The 22,608-nt window shown below is 44.8% G+C and overlaps 1 protein-coding gene across 1 annotated transcript; it reads right to left on the reverse strand.

Annotated features, from left to right (window-relative positions):
* Positions 1–12,276: 12,276 nt before the first annotated feature.
* Positions 12,277–19,597, reverse strand: LOC148758267 (kinesin-like protein KIF2C). The gene is made up of 8 exons (XM_088798572.1): positions 19,508–19,597; positions 17,011–17,207; positions 16,811–16,921; positions 15,952–16,019; positions 15,503–15,608; positions 15,297–15,410; positions 13,681–13,805; positions 12,277–13,551 (listed from the first exon to the last, which is right to left on the reverse strand). Exons 1-8 carry the CDS (start codon positions 19,539–19,541, stop codon positions 13,512–13,514), a joined length of 795 nt encoding a protein of 264 aa, XP_088654698.1. The 5' UTR covers positions 19,542–19,597; the 3' UTR covers positions 12,277–13,511.
* Positions 19,598–22,608: the final 3,011 nt, after the last annotated feature.

The following is a 22,608-nucleotide window of genomic DNA, read 5'->3' on the forward strand; positions in this document are numbered from 1 at the left end:
GATTTAATCGATATTTTCAGAGCATTTCACCCCAATGATGCAGAATACACGTTCTTCTCAAGAGCACATGGAACATTTTCCAAGATAGACCATATGTTAGGTCACAAAACAAGTCTTGATAAATTTAAGAAAACTGAAATAATACCAGTTGTCTTCTCTGACCACAGTGCTATGAAATTAGAAATGAACTACAGGAAAAAAGCTGGAAGACACACCAATTCATGGAGGCTGAATAACATGTTACTAAATAATGAATGGGTCAAGCAGGAGATCAAGGAAGAAATCAAAAGATATCTCGAGACAAACGAAAATGAAAACACGATGACCCAAAATCTATGGGATGCCGCGAAAGCAGTCCTAAGAGGGAAATTCATAGCATTGCAGGCCTACCTAAAGAAACAAGAAAAACAACTAATCAACAGTTTATCTTCACACTTAAGGGATATGGAAAAAGAACAACAAAATAAGCCCAAAGGGAGTACAAGGAAGGAGATAATAAAGATCAGAGGGGAAATAAATGAAATAGAATCCAGAAAAATAATACAAAAGATCAATGAATCCAAGAGTTGATAAACCCACAGCTAACATCATACTCAATGGGGAAAAGCTAAAACCATTCCCCTTAAGATCAGGAACAAGGCAAGGTTGCCCACTTTCTCCACTTCTATTCAACATAGTGCTGGAAGTTCTAGCCACAGCAATCAGACAAGAAAAAGAAATAAAAGGCATCCAAATCGGTAAAGAGGAAGTAAAATTATCATTATATGCAGATGACATGACACTATATACAGAGAATCCTAAAGACTCCACCAAGAAACTATTAGAGCTGATAGATGAATTTAGTAAAGTAGCAGGATACAAAATTAATATTCAGAAATCAGTTGCATTTGTATATACCAATAATAAAACATCAGAAGGAGAAATTTTAAAAACAATCCCATTTACAATTGCTTCAAAGACTATAAAATACCTGGGAATAAATTTAACCAAAGAAGTAAAAGATCTGAACTCAGAAAATTATAAGACACTGAAGAAAGAAATGAACGAAGATACAAATAGATGGAAACACATACCATGTTCATGGATAGGAAGAATTACTATAGTTAAAATGTCCATACTGCCTAAGGCAATATACATATTCAACGCAATTCCTATCAAACTACCAAAGACGTTTTTCACAGAAAAACACAGGAAACCATCAATAAAACAAAAAGGGACCCTCCTGAATGGGAAAAGATATTTGCCAATGATATATCGGATAAGGGGTTAATACCACAAATTTATAAAAAACTCACTCAACTCAACTCCAAAGAAAACAAACAACCCAATTAAAAAATGGGCAGAGGACATGAAGAGACATTTTTCTAAAAAGGACATACAGAAGGCAAACAGACATATGAGAAAATCCTCAACCTCACTAACCATTGGAGAAATCCAAATAAAAACCACAATGAGATATCACCTCATCCCAATCAAAATGGCTATCATCAATAAATCAACAAACAACAAGTTCTGGAGAGGATGTGGACTAAAGGGAACCCTTGTGCACTGTTGGTGGGATTGCAGATTGGTGCAGCCACTATGGAAAACAGTATCTCAAAAATCTGAAAATGGAACTACCTTATGATCCAGCAATTCCACTCCTAGGTATCTATCCAGAAAAACCCAAAACTCTAATTCAAAAAATTTATGCACCCCTATGATTATTGCAGCACTATACACAATAGCCAAGACATGGAAACAACCGAAATGCCCATCGGTAGACGACTGCATTAAGAAACTGTGCTACATTTACACAATGGAGTATTACGCAGCCATAAAGAAGAAAGAAATCTTACCATTTGCAACAACACGGATGGACCTAGAGAACATTATGTTAAGTGAAATAAGTCAGACAGAAAAAGACAAATACCATATGATCTCACTTATATGTGGAATCTAAAGAAAAGAATAAATGAATGAACTAATCAGAGACAGTTTTGGAAACATGGAGGAAAAACAGAGGGTTGCTAGATGAGGGGCGGGGGGATGGGGATAAGGAGGAAGGTGAGGGGATTAGAAAGCACAGTCAGTAATCACAAGATTGCCATGGGGTTACGAAAGTTAATTTGGGGAATATAATCAATAATATTGTAAAGAAAATTTTGTAGGGTATCTGATGGGCACTTGTCCCATTTGGGAGACCACCTCAGGGATGATGTAGATGCCTGATCACTGCACAGCACACCTGAGGCTGACGCTGAACAATAATGAATGTCAACTACAATGTTGTACATATGTATATATTTACAAGAAGCAGAGCACAGCATTAGGAATAGAGACAGTGCACATGTAATGGCTGTGTGCGATGTCAGAGGGATAGTGGCTGGGGGGAGGAGGGTTGACACTATGTGAGGGATATAATCGATAAATGTCTAACTATAACATTGTTTTATGCACCTGAAACTAATGAAAAAAAAGAAAGAAAATATCAGCCTTAAATGACTCTAGACCAAATGGGCATAACTCATATTTATACAGCTTTTCATCCTACAACACCAGACTATACCTTCTTTCCTAACGCACATGGAGCATTCTCAAGTATAGACCATGTGATGGGAAACAAAACCAGCTTCAGCAAATTTAAGAAGATTGAAATCATACCATGAATATTCTCTGACCACAATGCTTTCAAACTGGAAATCAACTGCAAAAAAAAGCAGGAAAAATCACAAATATGTGGGGATTAAACAAGATGCTACTAAAGAATGATTGGGTCAAAGAAGAAATAAAAGAGATCAAAAGGTACACAAAACAAATGAAAATGAAAATATAGCCAATCAAAATTATTTAATTACTGCAAAAGCAGTATTAAGAGAGAAATTTATGTCTTTACAGGCCTATCTCAAGTGACCAGAAAAATCCCAACTAAACAACATAATATTACATTTTAAAGAACTAGAAAAAAAAGAACAACTGAAATCCACATCAAAGCAGGAAAGAAATAATAAAATCAGCAGAACTAAATGAAATAGAGAACAAAATTACAATAGAAAAAAGTAATGCGACAAACAGCTGTTCTTCAAAAAGACTAATGAAATTGAAAAACCCTTGGCTAGACTCACTAAAGAAAAAAGAAAAGACAAAAAAAAAAATCAGAAATGAAAGAGAAGTTACAACAGATACCACAGAAATAAAAAATCATGCAAGAATACTAGGAAAGACAATATGCCACCAAATTTAGCAATCTAGAACAAATGGACACAGTTCTTAGAAATATATAACCTTCCTGACTGAATCACAAAGAACTGGAAAATCTAAATAGACTGATCAACAGTAAAGAATTGAAACAATCATTCATAACTACCCAAAACCAAAAGTCCAGGACAAGATGACCACTAGTGAATGCTATCAAACATTCAATGATGTAACACCTATCCTCTTCAAACTCTTCCAAAAACCTGAAGAAGAGGCAATAGTTCCTAACATATTTTTTAAAGATTTTTTTATTGGGGCAGGGGAACAGGACTTTATTGGGGGACAGTGTGTACTTCCAGGACTTTTTTTTTTCCCCAAGTCAAGTTGTTGTCCTTTCAATCTTAGTTGTGGAGGGTGCCATTCAGCTTCAAGTTGCTGTCCTTTCAGTCTTAGTTGTGGAGGGCGCAGCTCAGCTCTAGATCCAGTTGCCTTTGCTAGTTGCAGGGGGCACAGCCCACCATCCCTTGCGGGAGTCGAACCGGCAACCTTGTGTTTGAGGGGATGCGCTTCAACCAACTGAGCCATCCGGGAGCTCAGTGGCAGCTCAGCTCAAGGTGCCATGTTCAATCGTAGTTGCAGGGGGTGTTGCCCACAATCCCTTGTGGGAGTCGAGGAATCGAACTGTCAACCTTGTGGTTGAGAGCCCAACCGACTGAGCCATCCAGGAGCTCAGCGGCAGCTCAGCTCAAGGTGCCATGTTCAATCTTAATTGCCCGGGGTGCTGCCCACCATCCGTTGAGGGACTTGAGGAATTGAACTGGCAACCTGTGGTTGAGAGCCCACTGGCCCATGTGGGAATCGAACCGGCAGCCTTCAGAGTTAGGAGCATAGAACTCTAACCGCCTGAGCCACTGGGCCGGCCCCTTAACACATTTTAAGAGACAAACATTACCCTGATACCAAAACATGCTAAAGATAACACAGGAAAAGAAAACAACAGAACGATATCCATGATCAAACAAATATTCTGAACAATACACTAGCAAATTGAATACAACAATACCCTTAAAAGATTCTATATCTCAGTCAAGTGGGGTTCATTCCAGGGGCACAATGAGGGTTCAACACACAAAAATTGATCAATGAGATACCCCACATAAACAAACACTATAAGCAAAATAAAGAATAAAAATCATATGAACATATCAATAAATGCAGAAAAAGCATTTGATGAGATACAACATCCATTTATGATTAAAATACTTAAGAAAATGGGCATAGAGGAAAGTACCTCAACATAAAAAAGGCCGTATATGACAAACCCTCAGCTATGTCATAGTTAATGGTGAAAAACTGAAACCTTTTTCTCTAAAATCAGAAATAAGACAGGGATACCCCCTGTCATGACTCCTATTCAGCAGAGTATTAGAAGTTCTATCCAGAGCAATCAAGAAAGAGAAAGAAATAAAAGGCATCCAAATTGGGAATGAAGAAGTTAAATTATCACTCTTTGCAGATGACATGATGCTATATACAGAAAACCCTAAAGATTCCACCAAAAAGCTATTAGAAACAATCAACGAATACAGTAAAGTTGCTGGCTACAAAATCAACGCACAAAAGTCCATTGCCTTCCTATATACTAACAATGAAATCTCAGAAAAAGAAATACAAAAAACAATTCCTTTTGCAATTGCAGCCAAAAGAATAAATTACCTAGGAATAAACTTAACCAAGGATGTGAAGGACCTATATGCTGAAAACTATAAGACATTTTTGAAAGAAATTGAAGAAGACACAAAGAAATGGAAAGACATTCCGTGCTCATGGATTGGAAGAATCAACATAGTTAAAATGGTCATATTACCCAAAGCAATATACAGGTTTAACGCAATCCCCATCAAAATCCCAATGACATTTTTTAAAGAAATAGAACAAAAAATCATCAGATTTGTTTGGAACCACAGAAGACCCCGAATAGCCAAAGCAATCTTCAGAAAAAAGAACAATAATGGAGGTATCACACTTCCTGACTTTGGCTTGTACTACAGGGCTACAATAATCAGAACAGCATGGTATTGGCAGAAAAACAGACACATAGACCAATGGAATAGAATGGAGAACCCAAAAATAAAACCACATAAATATGGACAGATAATTTTTGACAAAGAAGCTACAACATACAATGGAGGAAAGACAGCCTCTTCAATAAATGGTGCTGGGAGAATTGGATAGCCACGTGCAAAAGAATAAAACTGGACTGCTATCTGTCATCATGTACCAAAATTAATTCAAAATGGATCAAAGATTTAAGCATAAGACCTGAGACAATAAACTGCATAGAAAAAAACATAGTAAACTTATGGACCTTGGGTTCAAAGAGCATTTTATGAATTTGACTCCAAAGGCAATGGAAGTAAAAGCTAAAATAAACAAATGGGACTATATGAAACAAAAGCTTCTGCATAGCAAAAGAAACCATCGACAAAATAAAGAGGCCACCAACTGAATGGGAGAAGATTTTTGCAAACAGTGCCTCTGATCAGGAGCTAATATCCAAAATATACCAGGAACTCATGCAACTCAACAACAACAAAAAACAACCCATTTGAAAAATGGGACAACAAAAGAACAAGACAAACAAATGAGAAACAGAAACTCATAGACACAGACAATGGTTTGGTGGTTGCCAGAGGGTAAGGGGGGTGGGGGGTGGGGGGTGGGAGATGAGGGTAAGGGGGATCGAATATATGGTGATGGAAGGAGAACTGACTCTGGGTGATGAACACACAATGGGATTCATAGATGATGTAATACAGAATTGTACACCTGAAATCTATGTAATTTTACTAACAATTGTCACCTCAATAAATTTAATTAAAAAAAAAAAAAAAAAAAAAAGAAAAGAAAAATGGGCAGAGGACCTGGAGAGACATTTCTCCAAAGAGGACATACAAACGGCAAACAGACATATGAAAAAATGCTCAACATCACTAATCATCAAAGAAATGCAAATCAAAACCACAATGAGATATCACCTCACCCCAGTCAGATTGGCTATCATCAACAAGACAAATAGTAACAAGTGTTGGAGAGGCTGTGGAGAAAAAGGAACCCTCATACACTCTTGGTGGGAATACAGACTGGTGTAGCCGTTCTGAAAGGCAGTGTGGAGGTTCCTCAAAAAATTATGAATAGAATTACCATATGACCCAGCAATCCCTCTCCTGGGTATCTTCCCAAAAAATCTGAAAACATTTAGAGATAAAGACACGTGTGCTCCAATGTTCATTGCAGCTTTGTTTACAGTGGCCAAGACATGGAAACAACCAAAATGTCCTTCGATAGATGAATGGATAAAGAAGTTGTGGTATATATACACAATGGAATACTATTCGGCGGTAAGAAAAGATGATATAGGAACATTTGTGACAACATGGATGGATGTTGAGAGTATAATGCTAAGCGAAATAAGTCAGACAGAAAAAGCAGAGAACCATGTGATTTCACTGACATGAGGTATATAAACCAAAAACAACATAAGAACAAGACAAACAAATGAGAAACAGAAACTCATAGACACAGACAACAGTTTAGTGGTTACCAGAGGGTAAGGGGGGTGGGGGGTGGGAGATGAGGGTAAGGGGGATCAAATATATGGTGATGGAAGGAGAACTGACTCTGGGTGGTGAACACACAATGGGATTTATAGATGATGTAATACAGAATTGTACACCTGAAATCTACGTAATTTTACTAACAATTGTCACCCCAATAAATTAAAAAAAAACGAATCAATTCACCAAGAAGACATAACAATCTTAAAGGTGAATGTACGTGGAAAACAGAGCTTCAAAATACATGAAGCAAAAACTGCCAGATAAATAGATAAATACACAGTTAATGTTGGAGATTTCAAGACTTGTGTCAGTAATTGATCAGCAAGAATATACAAGAACTAAATAACACCATCAACCGACTATATCTGACTTATACTCATATTTATAGAACATTCCATCTAACAACAAGAAAATAAACAGTTGTTTCAACTTCACATGGAATATTTACCGAGCTAGACAACACACTAGGTCATAAAACAAATCTTAAGAAAATTAAAATAATTTAAATCAAAGTACATTCTCTGAACATAATGTACTTTGACTAGAAATCAATAACTGAAAGATAAAGGAAACTCTCTGAATACTTGGAAATGAAACATCACATTACTAAATAATGTACGGATTAAAGAGGAGGTCTTAGAGAAATTACGAAAGATTTTGAACTGAACATAATAATTTGTGAGATACCACTAAAGCAAGCTTTAGAGGGAAGTTTATAGCATCAAATGTGTACATCAGAAAAAAGAAAAGTTTCAAACCAAGAATCTAAGCTTTCATGTTAAGAAAATAACATGAAATATACCCAAAACAAGGAGACGGGAACAATAAAGACAGAAATTAACGAAATTGAGAACAAAATACAACAGAGACTATCAATGTAACCAAAATCTGGTTCTTTGAAAAGGTGAAAAAATAATGGATATGCCTTTAGCAAAATTGACAAAGAAAAAGAAAAAAGGAAAGATATGAATTAGTATTTAAATATGGTTCCCACTAAAGACAGTGAAAATGCTAGCCTCTCAGAAGTTTATAGTTAAAAGCTATGGATTACCTTGTTCAAGACAAAATTTATTTGGAAGTCTTGTCTTGCAGTCTCAAAAGTAGCTGAAGGATAGAACAACTGTCCTAGGATTCAAGTATAAAAGACCTTTCTTGTCTCCAAGTTTGATGCTCCCTGAATTCCCTGGTAACTAGGCAAGGATTGAATGCATTTGTATAGGAGCCCCGGGACCCAAGGGAGAAAGTGTAGGCCAACACCACATTTAAGGTTAGGTGGATGGACAAGAAAAAGATAATTAGATTGTAATCGATGCTGTGAAGGAAGTAATGTGCTATCATGGGGCGGGGTGTGAACTTGAGATAGGATACTCTGAGATGGCTTCTCGGGTGACAGAGACCTGGGGTAAACTGAGACCTGAAAGGAAAAAAAGAGGCTCCTGAAGAGCTGATGGTTCCAGGCGTAAGGAACACCAAGTGTAAAAAGCCCAGAGTAGGGTAAGCACTTCTGGAATGGTGGAGTAAGGACCTTCAAAAAAACCGCTCCTCCGTAAAGGAAAGAGGACACTGGCCAAAATTGTCAATATCAACTTTTCCAGAACTCTGAAATTAACCAAAGGCTTGCAACAATCCAAGGAACATTTATTCAAGAAAAACAGCTGAATCTGGGAGCAGTGATCTTGGTTGCTTTTAAATTTGCCCTAATGCCACCCCCTTTTCCCAGCTCCACAGTGGCTTTGAAAACTGCAATTGGAGGGGGCAGAATGGGCCTGGAGTTCCCCTAGAAGCCCCATCCCCAAAGAATTGCCACCATTTGAGCTGTCTGGCTGAAAAACTCCATTCTTAGAGTTTGTCTTTATTTGGCCTCACTCAGAGCTCACTCTGTGACCAGCCTTATCCCTAGCATGTTTGTTTAAAAAAAAGTCAGGGGCAACACAGATGCCTGGAGGCAGCATTACTAGTTGGGGCTAAATAGGCTGACAAACAACAACAACAAAACACACCTCTTAAAAGGAAAAACAGGGCAATAGGAAGATTTGAAAAACTCCCACATCTACCTGGGAATCCAGAGGACCACATACATATGCAGGGTGGAGATATGACCAGCCAGGAAAGACCTGAAAAGGCTCTGGTATCAGTGAGATACGGCTCAACTTGAAGCTCTGCACAAGTCGGAATTAAATGTTATATACACCATGAGCAAGTGGGATTTATCCTCGTTTGCAAGGTTGGTTTAACACCTGAAAATCAATGAGCAGGATATACCTTATGGATGGAATAAAGGGGGAAAACACGTGATCAAAACATAGAAAAAGCATGTGACAAAATCTAACACCTTTCATGATAAAAACAGTCAACCAACTAGAAACAGAAGTGAACTTCCTCCGCCTGATAAAGGCCATCTACAAAAGCCCCACAGCTAACATCATCCTTAACCATCAGGAACAAGAGGAGGGTGTCCACTCTCACCACTTCCATTCAAACTGTACTGGGTATTCTACCCAGGGCAATTAGGCAAGAAATAAAAGGACTGCAAAGGAAGAAGTCAAACTATCTCTGCTCATAGATGACGTGATCCTGTATATAAAAACTTTCAAAGAATCTACAAAAAAACCAAACCACACAAACACTATTAGAGGTAATAAACAAATTTAGCAAAGTTGCAAGGTACAAGGTCAATACACAAAAATCAGTTGTGTTTCTACACACCAGCAATGAACAATCTGAAAAGGAACCTAAGAAAAATAATTCTTTTTTACAATATCATCCAAAAGAATAAAATATCTAAGAAATAAATTTAACAAGGAGGTGAAAGACTTGGACACTGAAAATTATAATTATTGTTGAATGAAATTAAAGACGAACTAAAAAATGGAAAGACATTTTGTGTTCAGGCATTAGAAGACTTAATATTGTTAAGATGGCAGTACTACCCAATGCGATCTACAGATTCAATACAATTGCTATCAAAATCCCATCAGCCATTTTTTGCAGAAATGGAAAAGCTTATCCTTACATTCATATGGAATTGCATGGGGCCCTGAATAGCCGCAACAGTATTGAGAAAGAACAAAGTGGGAGGAGTCACACTTTCTGATTTCAAAACTTATCACAAATTATAGTAACCAAACAGTGTAGTACTGGCATAAAGACAGACATATAGATTAATGGAATAGCATTCAAAGTCCAGAATTTAGCCCATACATCTATGGTCAATTGATTTTCAACAAGGGTGCCAAGACAATTTAATAGGGGAAAGAATAGTCCTTTCAACAAATGGTGCTGGAAAAACTGGATATCCACATGAAAAAAATGAATTCACACCCCTAATTCACATCACCTACAAAAATTAACTACAAATGGATCAAGGACCTACATGTAAAACTCTTAGAAGAAACTATAAGAGTAAATTTTCCCAACTTTGGATTTGGCAATGGATTCTTAGATCTGACACTAAAGGCACAGGCAATAGAAAAAAGGTAAGTTGAACTTCGTCAAAATTAAAAGCGTTTGTGTTTCAAAGGACACTATCAAGAAAGTGAAAGACAACCCACAGAATGAGGGAAAATATTTGCAAATCATGTATTTGATAAGGGTCCAGTACTCAGAATGTAGAGCTCTTAAAAGTCAACAATAAAGACATTCAACTTAAAAATGGGCAAAGGACTTGGATATACCCAAGAGAACTGAAACCTGCTCAGACTAAAACTTGCACGTGAATGTTCATGGACTGAAAGGTTTATTCATAATGCCCAAAAGTAGTAACAACCCCAATGCTCATCAACTGACAGCTAAAACGTGGTCTAGCCATACAACGGAATATTACTTGGCCATCAAAAGGAATGCAGTACTGATACATGCTATAACGTGATCCTTTAAAACACATCCTAAGTGAAAGAAGCCAGATATGAAAGACCACATTCTGTATGATTGCATTTATATGAATCGTCCAGAATAGGCGAATCCATAGAGAAAGAAATGTAGAGATTAGTGGTTTCATAGGACTGGGGGGAAAGGAGCATGGGAGTGACTGCTAATGGGTGTGGGGTTTCTTTTTGGGGGATGACAATGTTCTGAAATTAGTGGTGATGGTTGCCCAATAAACAAGTGTACTAAAACCCACTAGATTGTGTACTTTAAAAGTGTGAATTTTATAGTATGTGAATTATATCTTTTTTTTTAATTAAAAAAAAAAGCCTTGAAATAGTCAAGAAGTAAAGGCCAGTATGGTTGGAGAATAGTGAGTGGTAGGATGCAGTTTATTCACTCACTAAAAATATATGTATTGTGTGCTTACCCTATGTTCTAGACATTGTGGTAGTTATTAAACACAGCAAAAATCTTTGGCCTTATGTGCTTATATAGCCCTTACTAAATGGGACACTGTACTTACCGCTCTGTGTATATTTACTCCATTTTCATAACTATTCTATACCAGTATTACTCCCGTTTCACAGATAGATAGTACAAAGAGGTTAAACAACTCAGTTAAGTTGCGGCAGTCAGGGATCCCATCCTAGTGTGGCTTCTGCAGCTGGGTTCTTAGCCTCAAAAATATTCTGTTCAAATTACATTCCCACTAGGCCGGTAGAGAGGAGCTGAGTAGGCAGGGCCTCGTAGGACACAGCAGGGCATTCAGAATTTACCTTTTGTGCAAAGGGATGCTATTAAAGGGTTCCAAGCAGGGAATAACTTACAAAGATTCCTCTGGCTGGTTGGGGAGAATGGGTCACCAGGAGTCAAGAATTCAAGCAGGAGACCCGTTAGGGACTCATGGTATTCCAGGTGAGGTGCTCAGGCCTGGGGTGGTGTCATTCTTTCATTTCATCTTTTCAGTTCTGTGATGTGGGTATTGGTGGCCTCATTTTACAGATGAGGGGAAAACTTAGGTATCTGGAAGATTTTAAGGCCTCAGAGCCAGTGCTGTTTCTGTCAAACATCTGATTCAGCTAAATTTCTGAATCTAGGCCCTGTATTTAGTTATTTAATGGTACCTCAAATTCATGTATTCTCTCACCATGAAGTAGAGAATGTTCTACTTTACAAGTGAAGTAACCAAGGCTTAGAGGGCCAGAACATGGTCTGTTCAACCCCACCCATCTCCCTGACAGAGGCCTTTCTAAAACACACACACACATTTTTAAACTTTTATTTATTTGTGTTTTTCCAGGACCCATCAGCTCCAAGTCACATAGTTGTTTCAATCTAGTTGTGGAGGGCGCAGTTCACAGTGGCCCATGTGGGAATCGAACTGGCAACCTTGTGGTTAAGAGCCCTGCACTCCAACCAACTGAGCTAACCGGCCACCCCTAAAACACATTTGATTCTGTGGCTCCTAGGCCAAAACCTTTCAGTGGTATGTTGCGACCTGCACAACACAAGCCATGGGAAGGGGAGGGAGGCAGCGAGGGTTAAACTATAATAAAGAGACAGAGACTCATATACAGTTGAATCACAGAGGACCAAGGGACTCGCAGCCTCAAGAGACTGGAGCCCTGAATCGGGTCACTGACAGTATTTATTGATTCCAAACAATGAGCATCACATGATTAGAGGCAGGGTCTGTGAAACTCTTACACCATTTCAAAAAAATGATTCCAATACTCAATTATTTGTCCCAAAGCAGCTGAAGAATATCATTCATACTCCATGACACTGAGTCTGGCTGGAGTCTTCCAGTTCCCAAACTGCCCATGCGCTATGCTCGGTCCCTCAGTCTACCTGGCAAACTTCTGTTCATTTCTCAAGACCGAACTGGAGCTGTCCATCAGATCCTTTCCTGCCTAGCAAGCCGAGTGCTTTCGTGTCAGTGTTCCCACAGACTCTTTTAAGGTGCCTCGAGCAGACTAACTGACAGAGCGCCATCTCCTTTCTGCTTACACCTCTCGTCCCCAGGAGAGGGCCTGGGACCTAGTAAGCATCACTGAACAAGACAGAGGCTGGAGTCTTCAGCAGGTCACTTAAATGCAGGTGTGGATTTGGTCTCCTGGGTGGAATACAGAATCAGCACCACAGAGTTGCAGTGGTGTCTTCAGTTCCAGAAGGCTCAGACACACCCCCTTCCCACACCCCACTACAATGCTGATTTGCTGCTTCTTTATTTTCAGACAGACAATACATAAATATAGGTAAAAATAAATAAAACATGAAACCACAGGGATTGTCTTGGGCCTCAAAAAATACCAATAAAGGAAGAGGCTCCAGAAACATTGTTTAAAGTACAAGACATATCAGTGCCCAGACCAAGGGTAGGGAAGGCAGGCCTGAGCCAGCACGGAGTGGACTAAAGGCACCTCCCTCTCCCCAGAGCAGGACAACCCCAGCGACCTCTCCACCAGCAGCCAGTCCACAGGAGCAGAATGCCAACCAAGGGAAAACTGCCAGTGAGCCTTCCCCACTGGGAGAGAAGGGCAACACACAGGGTAACCAAGAGCTCCCTCCTCCCATCCTTGCTTGCTCCCCTCAGGGCTACAATTGAGGAAAAGGAGTGTCTCATGTCACTCTGACCCCCTTGCCCTGCTTTCCTGGCCCCAGTGCATCCATACCTGGTCTTTCCCCGCTGAGACCCTGTCCCCGCTGAGGCCCTAACTAGACCCACCAGGTGCCCAGAGTTCACTGGGGAGGGATGAGGTGGTGAAAAGGCTGGGGGTGAAACCAAGCATCTTTATTCGTAGTCATCACTAGGGCCGTTTCTTGCTGATTTGTTTGCTGGCCTGTTCATTCAGCTGCATGGCCAGGCGCAAGGCCTTGATGACATCTGGAAGGAAGGGGAGGGAGGTGGTGCACTCGGGGTTAGTGGGGGTCTTGGAGACACCAACCCTCAGGGCAGCTGCCACCACCTGCACAGGCCCCGTCTTCAAGGTGCACCCTGTGCAGCTGTACCCACCTTGCAGAGCAGAGACTTGCTTGGCTTACTGGGCCAGGGCGGCCTCTGCCTTGGATACAAAGGATATCCAGGTCATAGTCCGGCTGCTCCGTCATCTCAGAGAGCTCAAGCCAGCCTGGCCCTTGCTGTAATGACACAGAGAGGGCCTTGTCAGTTCTACAGTGACTAAACCAATTTAGCACATCGTTCTTGGGGCCCTACCACCTGCAATACTGCTGCCACGCAGGAAGCGCTCTCCTCCAGGCCTGGCCACACCCTGCCTCCTGAGCCTCTCCCGCAGACGTCCCCAGTTGAATTCATCCTCTGCCTGACGCCAAACTTCTCCCTGTCCTTTACACCAAATAAATGTCATCTGTCCTGATGCCCAAAATCTGACAACACCTTTCTTCTTTCTTCTTGTTTGTTCCCAAATCCCACCAACTCCACCCTTCAAGTGGTTCTTGAACCTCATGCCCTCTCTCCGATCCCACGGCCACTGCCACACTCAGTCTGAGCACCAACATCTCTCTTGAACTCTTTCCAACCATCTCCTAACTGCTCTGAACTCCTAACTGCCTCTACTCACACACGGCCCTCGTGCCCAAACCAGGCCCACACTGTGGCCACAGCGATGTCCCCAAAGCTCTGATGTGACCCTGGCACCGCTCCGCTGAACTCTCCTCAAGGCATCCACTGCCCTCATAACGAAGCCCAGGCCTCTGGGCTGAACCCGAAGGCCCTTCGGCATCAGGTCCCCGTTGACCTGGCCACAGCCTTAATCTCCCTCCATCATCTGCTCACACCTTTTGCTCCGACTAAGCTTCTCATTCTTCCTGAAAAGGCCATGTCCTTTTAAACATCTGTACCCCTGAGCATCCAGGGAGGGAGCATTCCCTCCTCAGTTCTCAGCGCCCATGCTCTTCCTTTCTGCTTTGCACTGAGGACCTTATTGTTAGGACAAACTTTCGGGCCTCGCCCCATCCCCCAGCTGTTCTTCGCAGAAGGGACCATGGCGGTGCCAGCATCTACCATTTACTAAACGCTGCCCACAGGCTGGGTGCTGCTGAGGGTTTGAATAGCGTATCACTTAATCCTCAGACAAAAGCCTCCTGTCTCTCTCATTTTAGGGATGAAGAAACTGAGGCCCAGTGAGGCTAAAGGAGTTTCAAAGGAAATTGGCTTGAGTTTCAAAGGAAATTAGGATTCAGTTTTACTTTAGGGCCTACTATCCATATTTCATGTTCTTGGTCCTTGGTCTCGCCATAGGAGCTGGCATACAGAAAGTACTCCCCAAACATTCACTGAATAACAAGGCAAGTTTCCTGCATATAAATGACCCTCCCAAATCCTCAGTCGGGAGCATGGAAGAGAGAGACCAGCTCAGGCTGGGAGGATGGAGGAAAGCCTGTGTGTGCCAGGCTGAAGAAGGGGGTGTGGCAATTAGCCGCCTGAAAAGAACAGCTGGATGAACAGGTAGAGAATTAAAGAAAGCTAGTGTATAGGGCTGCCTCTTATCACGCCACCCCGAAGACCTATGGGAGCAAAGTCCAGGTCATGTTCAAGGAATGGTGCTGAGCGCAGCTGAGGGCCTGTGCTAAGTGGGTGTCCGTCCTCCCTGGGCCACGCCAGCTCCCCACCTGTATAATCTCCTTGAGCTCTTCCATGAACGACACTTGCAGCTCTCTGATCTGAGTCACGGCTTTATTAAGGCTGGACATCTGAGAAGACAGTTCCTCATCTTCCTTGGAGAACTAAGGGGGCCAAAAGGAGTGACACGATGATATGGCCCAGTTCCCTCAGCAGGCCATGTTTCTGTCCTGCCTGAGCCCACCCTGCCCCTTACATTGCCTGCGTTCAGCGCTCCATCAGAGCTGGCTTCCGTCTCTTCTGTTTCCATCTGAGTTGGCTGCTCCCCACTGGGCCCGCTGTGGGGGCTCAGCTCCTTGACCCTGGGGAAACAAGGTCTCAGACCCCACAGCGACCTCCATGGCACTGACAAGAGTACTGCACCCCTTAGACTACGAGGTTTGAGGCTTCAAGGGGAAGGGGTAGCAGCTTTGCCTTTGGCCTCGGACACCCTCGTGTCCACTGACTCTCCACCACGGCCTCAAGGGGATTAGGACAGACCTTTTGGCGTCATGTCTGAAGCACCAAGCCTCAGATTCCCGAAAGCGCAGGAGAGTACACAGCAGGGCTGAGGCCCCACAGCCTCCGCCCCTCTGTCATCACTGCCCTTCCTTTCCCAGCTCCCACACCCTCCTCCGCACCCCACCTGGCCATAGGGACTGGTACCTGTCTGCATATCTTAGCGTGTTTAAGGTATATTCACAGGAGCTTATGCCCGGTGAGATCGTGGCAATCTGCAAAAGAGGGAACGGGTGGTTAAAGGTGGAGGATCGTGGGGACAGGCTGCCAGGAGTCTCTCCGAGCCATTGACACCCACATGGTATTGGGGGGAGAGCTCATTACGCACCCACTCTGTGCCAGGCAACTTGCTCCATGGGCACTGCAAATTAAGATGCCTTAAAAATAGGTTCCCTGCGTTGAAAGGCGCATCTGATTACCCCCTGCTTCTTTATCTCTTTACTGACCCATTCTTCCCACCAAGGTCACACCTTAAGGCTCTGTGGCTACTTCGGGACCCTCAGCTTGCCCAGGCTCAGGGATAATGCCTCAGGGAGAAGGGTGTAGAGCTTAGTCAGAACTCCACATCTTCCCCAGGAGGCAGGGGAGAGGATATTCCCCAGAGGGAAGGGAGGCAGACCCTAGTTAGAAGGGCTTGTGGATACAATAAAGAAGGGAGCAAAAGCCACTCCAGACAACAGCCCTTTCCTATCTCCTAGGGTGGGAGCCAAGGAACCTGAGGAAAGCTACAGAAGCTAGGACTTCCCTCTTCTGCTTCCCCGAAGGGCCTTCTGAATTCTGGAGCCCCCTTTCCACCAGTTAAGGAAGGAATTAACTCCCCCAAACCCAGAGCTGTATTGACATACAGAAAAGGGATTACATCCTTTCCTCCCCTCTTGGGTAGGCAAAGAGGAGCCTGGTGCTGAAAGGCAGGGGGTGAAGCCCAGTCAAGTTAGAGCTTAGAAATCCAGACAACCAAGGGCACCAGGCCTCCTGCCCAGGGTCGACCTAAGCACCCCACACTCACCAGGCAGGTCCTTGAGTTCTCCCCGATAAAGGAGTCCCGCAGCACGTGTGTCATCTTGCTCTCGCGGAACAGGGTGTGAGCCTTGTTCTGTCCTAGGGCCCTGATGCCCTCCTGTGGGGCAGCAGGTGCACCCGAGGTCCCTGCCTTCCTCCCACGCTGCCCACTTCCTCCCTCCATCCCTCCATCGGCTTGCCCGATACCTTCAGAGCCAGGAGACTTTTGTTGATTTCTGTACCCTCCATGCGCGTCTGCCAGTCAGCACTGGAAGTGTCGGCACCTCGCTCATTCCCTGCCAGATCCACCAAAGAGAACTTGCCATGCACTCTCCCTTTGGTTTGGAGAAGAATCTGGAAGCAGGTGTGGGAGCGGGAAGTTGGCGAATGTCTGCCCAGAGGTCCTGTGGCAAAGGAGGGCAAAGGAAGGCTATGAGTTTCTGAAGTCATCAGCCACCATGGCGCCCCAGGCTGAGCCACCCCAGTCCACAGCAATGAGTTCTCTGGGAAGAGAGGGACACATGTCAGGACTCTGAGAACAAGTCCTGTGTCTTTTTGTTCCAGACTTCTGTTCTGCCCTCCCTCGGCAGCAGCTCTCCTTCCAGCTCTGGACCTAGTAAGTTTTCCTGGCAGTCAAAGTACTGGATTCTGTGCTAGCGGCTTGGCCAGACCTGGGGGCCCATCAAGACATGGGGAAAGGTAAGTTGCCTCAGTTGCAGGGGACCCAGGAAATGAGGGGCTGTCATGAACTTGACAGAACGTGACGGCACCGCAGAGGGCAGCTTGCTCCCTGGGCCTCCAGGAGCTGCCCAGCACTCCACGGCACCACGCCTAGGGAGGGCCCTGGAGGAAGGGCCCCTCCCTACCACCTCCAGCCTAGAACAGACACAGAGCTCCTGGGTCCCACCACAGAGAGGGGGAACAGCAAACAGAAACCCAGAGACGTCAGGAAGCCTGCTTTTGAGCTAAGAGTCTGGGAATAAAGCCTGCCATTCTTAGACTTAAGACACTTTGACTTGCTCCTGATGGGCCTGGCTCATCCGCCCCATTGAGACCCTTAACGCAGAGGCCTTCACAGCCCTGACCACGCTGAGCACACACAATGGACTTGCAGCCAGTCTGTCCCCTGACCTGGACATGAGAAGGCGGCCCCGGCCCCTGCCAGCACTCTGACTTGCAGGCACTGCCTACGTCGATCATCTTGATGACATCGTCCACACATTTATTGGGCTTAAGTAAGGCAGAAGAAGGTATTAAAAGATAAATTAAGAAATCTATTGCTCTTGCCTTCAATGAGCTCACATTCTAATGGGGCAGAGAAGTCACATGCACAAAGGGCTATAGTAGTGACATTAACTGATTCTCTCATTGGTGATTCAGAGTGAACATCCCAGGGAGAAGGAACAAGAAAGTGTGCAGGCAGCAAGGTGCTAGGCACGGTCAGCGTGGGGACCTGCCCCATTTGCCCCTGGCACAGGATATGATGTGTAGTGCAAAGAAAAGGTAGATTGGGATCAGATCTTATAAAGGCTTTGAATACCTCACTAAGAAGTTTGGACCTTATTCCACAGGTACTATCTCAGCTGGAGTGAGACCCAATAAGAACTGCATTTGGAAACAACAAAACAAAAAACAAATCACAGGGAACTGCTAACAGCTGGTTGAAAGAAATTTTAGGAACCTCTTGATTCAAGGGCCGATAATGTATTCAATCCTTTCATTTCTCAAGTATACCACCTAAATATCTACATACCTATCATAACTCACTATGCTAAGCAAGGCTCTTACTGTGTTATCTCATTAAGCTCCATGAAAGAGGGCCCAGGTCTTACTCACTTCTCTATCCCCAGAACCAAACACACCGTCTGGCATTTTGGAACCAGTACAAAAGAATTTGTTGAATAAATCCTCCCAAGAACCCAATGAGGTGGATATTATCATCCTCATTTTATAGATGAGCAAACTAAATTTCTGAGAGGGACAGAAATGTGCCTGAGGAACATATGAAGAGGTGGCAGAGCCAGACTAGAATCCAGCTTTTCATACTCCTAGGCCGGTGACCTCATCACCACATCACAAAGCCTTTAAAACCTAAATGTCTTAGTCGTATCTCTCATCTCTCCTCTTCTCAAAGTCCTTCCAAGGCTCCCCACTGCCTGCAGAATGAAATCTGAGACATCTTAGCTCGGGAGATGAAGACCCAGCCCCTGAGTCTCCTGCTGCCTGGAGCCAACTTCTTCATTAGTCTCCATGAGGGTCACCTGCTAAACCTTCCTGCCCCAGTCCCACAAGCCGGCTCATCCCCAGCGAGTTCTACCTCTGAGCGGCTCTGTTTATCTGTGCCATTCATCACAAGGTGCTTTCTGCTATTTGGGGTTTCAGAAACATACTTTTGTCTTCTCAACGAGGTAATCAACTTTGTTCCCCAAACAAGTATCATAGGCACTCAGAAGCTTGTATGGGTGAGCAAAGTTTTAGGATTCTGTGCCGTTTGCTTTCTACAAACACACCAGAAACTGTTGATTACTTCAATTTAGAACGGGCCTGACTAAATAAAATCCCAATGCATCCAAAGAGGACTGAGTTTAAGATTAGGGACAAAAACACAGCATCAAAAACAAAGTTCTCACAAGTTCCATTTTCTCACAGATCTTTTAGGGGGGGAACGTGTTACATGTGGTGCAGGCATACTCATAGAACCTACCTCTTTGCTCTTTGTGACACCTTCTTCTGTCCATTCCACTGAAACACAGGCTGTCTCCAAGTTCACAGTCCTCACACTGGCACTGTGAATTAAGCCTATAGTATGAAAAGTCCAGAATTACTGTGGGGACAGAGCCCCAGAAAGTAGTTTACAGGCTCTCGGCCTCACGTGGAGGAGTGCTGGCTCGGGTAGTAGATGGCCGTCAGCTGTGGCTGATTGGCCGTCAGCTGTAGCCAGTTAGCCAATTAGCCGCTAATATAACTGCTGCGGCTACGGAGGAGAGTGGAGGAGAGTGAAAGAGAGTCGTCGGTGGGTTGCAGACAAAAGGGACAGCAGGTCGCACGTCCAGTGAACCCAGCCTCCAGTGAGACCGTAGTGGTATGACTCCCCTACCTATGGCTCCGTGGGTGTTCCTTTTTGGCCTCACCATATCCTGCGTTCTTGTATGGGGAGCGGGAGCAGAGACCCCGCAGGCCGCCCCGCACGACAAATGGCGCAGCGAGCAGGGTATGGTACCGGCTGAAACTCACCGAAGGATGGTTGAGCAGTTTATGCATACAAAAGTCGAGCTTCGGGAGGCCCGCAAAGAGCTACGCCGGGAGCGGGAGGCATGGTCTGCCTGGGAGACTCGAGCCTCCAGATGGCACAGCTTCCTCTTGGCCATGGAGGGCGTTGTCCTCCTTTTCTTGATCTGCTTCGGCTGTTGGGTCCGAGGATTGTGGATATTATACACGGAGGCCTCCACCCACTCAGACACCTGGCACGGTGAGCAAGATTCCGACCAGGTAGGAATGGAGTCTGACTCTGGGCAGGAGGATGTATGGCCCCCACACAGTGTATGGTGTTTGGTGGCCACTGTTCTCAAGGGTTGGACCCCCAAGGAGGGGTGGGAGGACATGGACGGCTCTCTGGCCAGCATGGAGAGGGCCCTGCAGGCTCTGGCTGAGCAGTTGCCGGAGGAGGAGAAGGCTACAGCCGGCCGTGTGGGCTGGATGTTCCTCAAGGCCTTGAGTCTCAACACGGAAAATGTGCTTAATGAAGTGGCCCGGGTGCCTGACCAGGTGTCCCGGTTGGAAGCGCTGGAAGCCCGGGTCCGCCTGTTAGAACAGGGGCTCCACAGTGGAGACTCTGAGGCAGAGGCGGAGGAAGCAAGTGGAGACAATGTAGCTCCCAACACCCAAGCCCGGCCAATCTTGAAGCAAAAGGTAAAACGTGAGCAACCTTTGGGCCCCGGGGGCGTTGCTGCCGGCAACCCAGCTGTGACTGAGTTCACTACCTACACCCCATACACTCCCACTGAGTTGCAGGAGCTGGGAAGGTGGTACAGACAGCGCCCTGGAGAGTCAGTCTCAGCTTGGCTACTACGTTTATGGGATGAGGGAGCAGACAACATTCTCTGCTCCCCAGGCGAGATGGAAAAGCTAGCCTTCGTGACAGTGCATCCATCCCTGCGACAAAGGTTACAAAACTGCCATAGGTTGGCCAACAACAAGGGCAACCATTCTCTAATGGCGTGGCTCACGGCTGCGGTACGCACTGTATGGGAACAGGCTGGCGAGCTGCCAGACACTGTGAGTCAATGGCAGTCATATACGGAACTTACGCAAATAATCTGTGAAATGGGTATGAGACATGCTATTTTTAACCTCAACATGCAGGGCCCAGATGACGAGCTTTTTACTGCCAGCATGAGAGATCTGGTTTTGGATACTGCACCTGCGAGTGCTTTTGGATCCTTGGTTGCTATTCTTACACCGTATGTAGGGCGACGGATCCATGAAGTTACAACTGCCATGGCCACCCTAGGGGATGTTGAAAGCCGGAGGTGAAGGAAGTTAAGACAGGAGGTCCGCACCGTTGAGACCTGGAAGCCCAAACCAAAGGTAAAGGGGCAAGGTCGCGGGCCTCAGAGTAACACGCGCACAGATGTGGCGTGATCTCGTGGCAGCAGGGGTCGATAGGAAGAAAATAGACCAGCAACCCAACGCACTCCTGCTGGAACTTTGGAAACAGTTGCGTCCGGAACAACAATTCCGGAGAAGCATAAAGGAGTCTGGGAAAGCGCGACCTGTGTCCCTCCAGGACTTCATGCAGCCGCTTGAGGCTGACTCCTTTCAGCTTGATTAGGGGTGGGGCCAAGGTACCCGGTCAGAGGGGTCGAGCAGGGACCGGAGGCCCCACGTGGAACTGTCCATACATTGGTCCCCTTCGAATGTACAGAGGGTTTTGGCTCTAGTTGACACTGGTGCTGACTGCAGTCTCGTTTACGGGAACCCAGAACTGTTCCCTGGACCAGCAATCTGCATTGATGGCTACGGGGGAAAAACTGTGACTGCGAAAGCCGTTTCCTTACCACTGGGTATAGGAAGGCTTCCTCCTCGTACCTACAAGGTTTATGTCTCCCCCGTTCCGGAGTACATTCTAGGGGTGGACGTGCTACATGGCCTCAGCTTACAGACGTCGGTAGGAGAGTTCCGTCTCCGGATCCGGGTGGTGAAAGCGGTGACACGCGGGCATGCTCACCACCCTCCTCAAGTGTTGCCACAGCCCTGGCGTGTGGTTACAGTGCGACAGTACCGCCTGCCAGGAGGACAGGAGGAGATTGGTCGTACAATATTGGAATTGGAGAAGGCACATATTGTGAGGCCAACGCACAGTCCCTTTAACTCCCCAGTGTGGCCTGTCAAGAAGCCAGATGGGACCTGGCGAATGACTGTGGACTATAGGGAGTTAAATAAGGTGACGCCACCCTTGCACACTGCAGTGCCTTCAATTCATGATTTAATGGATCGTCTGACTGTCCGCCTGGGGACATATCACTATGTAGTGGACTTGGCCAATGCTTTTTTCTCCATTGACATTGCACCCGAGTGTCAAGAGCAGTTTGCTTTTACGTGGAATGGGACGTCCTGAGAGTCCTGAATGAGAGACCACGGAAGGGAGGGCCCGCACCAGTAGAAGCTCTGCTACATCGAACGGCCGCTCCCATTCAATTACAAGCCAGGCTACGGCAGAAATGGGAACATTTTGCTGCCAGCACCCACATGCTTGAAAGCAGGGGAACGGCAGCAATGGACTTGGCCCTGGCAGGTCAAAAGCCC

This window comes from Rhinolophus sinicus, chromosome 5, assembly GCF_057876585.1.
Source record: "Rhinolophus sinicus isolate RSI-liver-muscle chromosome 5, RSI-T2T, whole genome shotgun sequence".
Taxonomy (NCBI): Eukaryota; Metazoa; Chordata; class Mammalia; order Chiroptera; family Rhinolophidae; genus Rhinolophus; species Rhinolophus sinicus.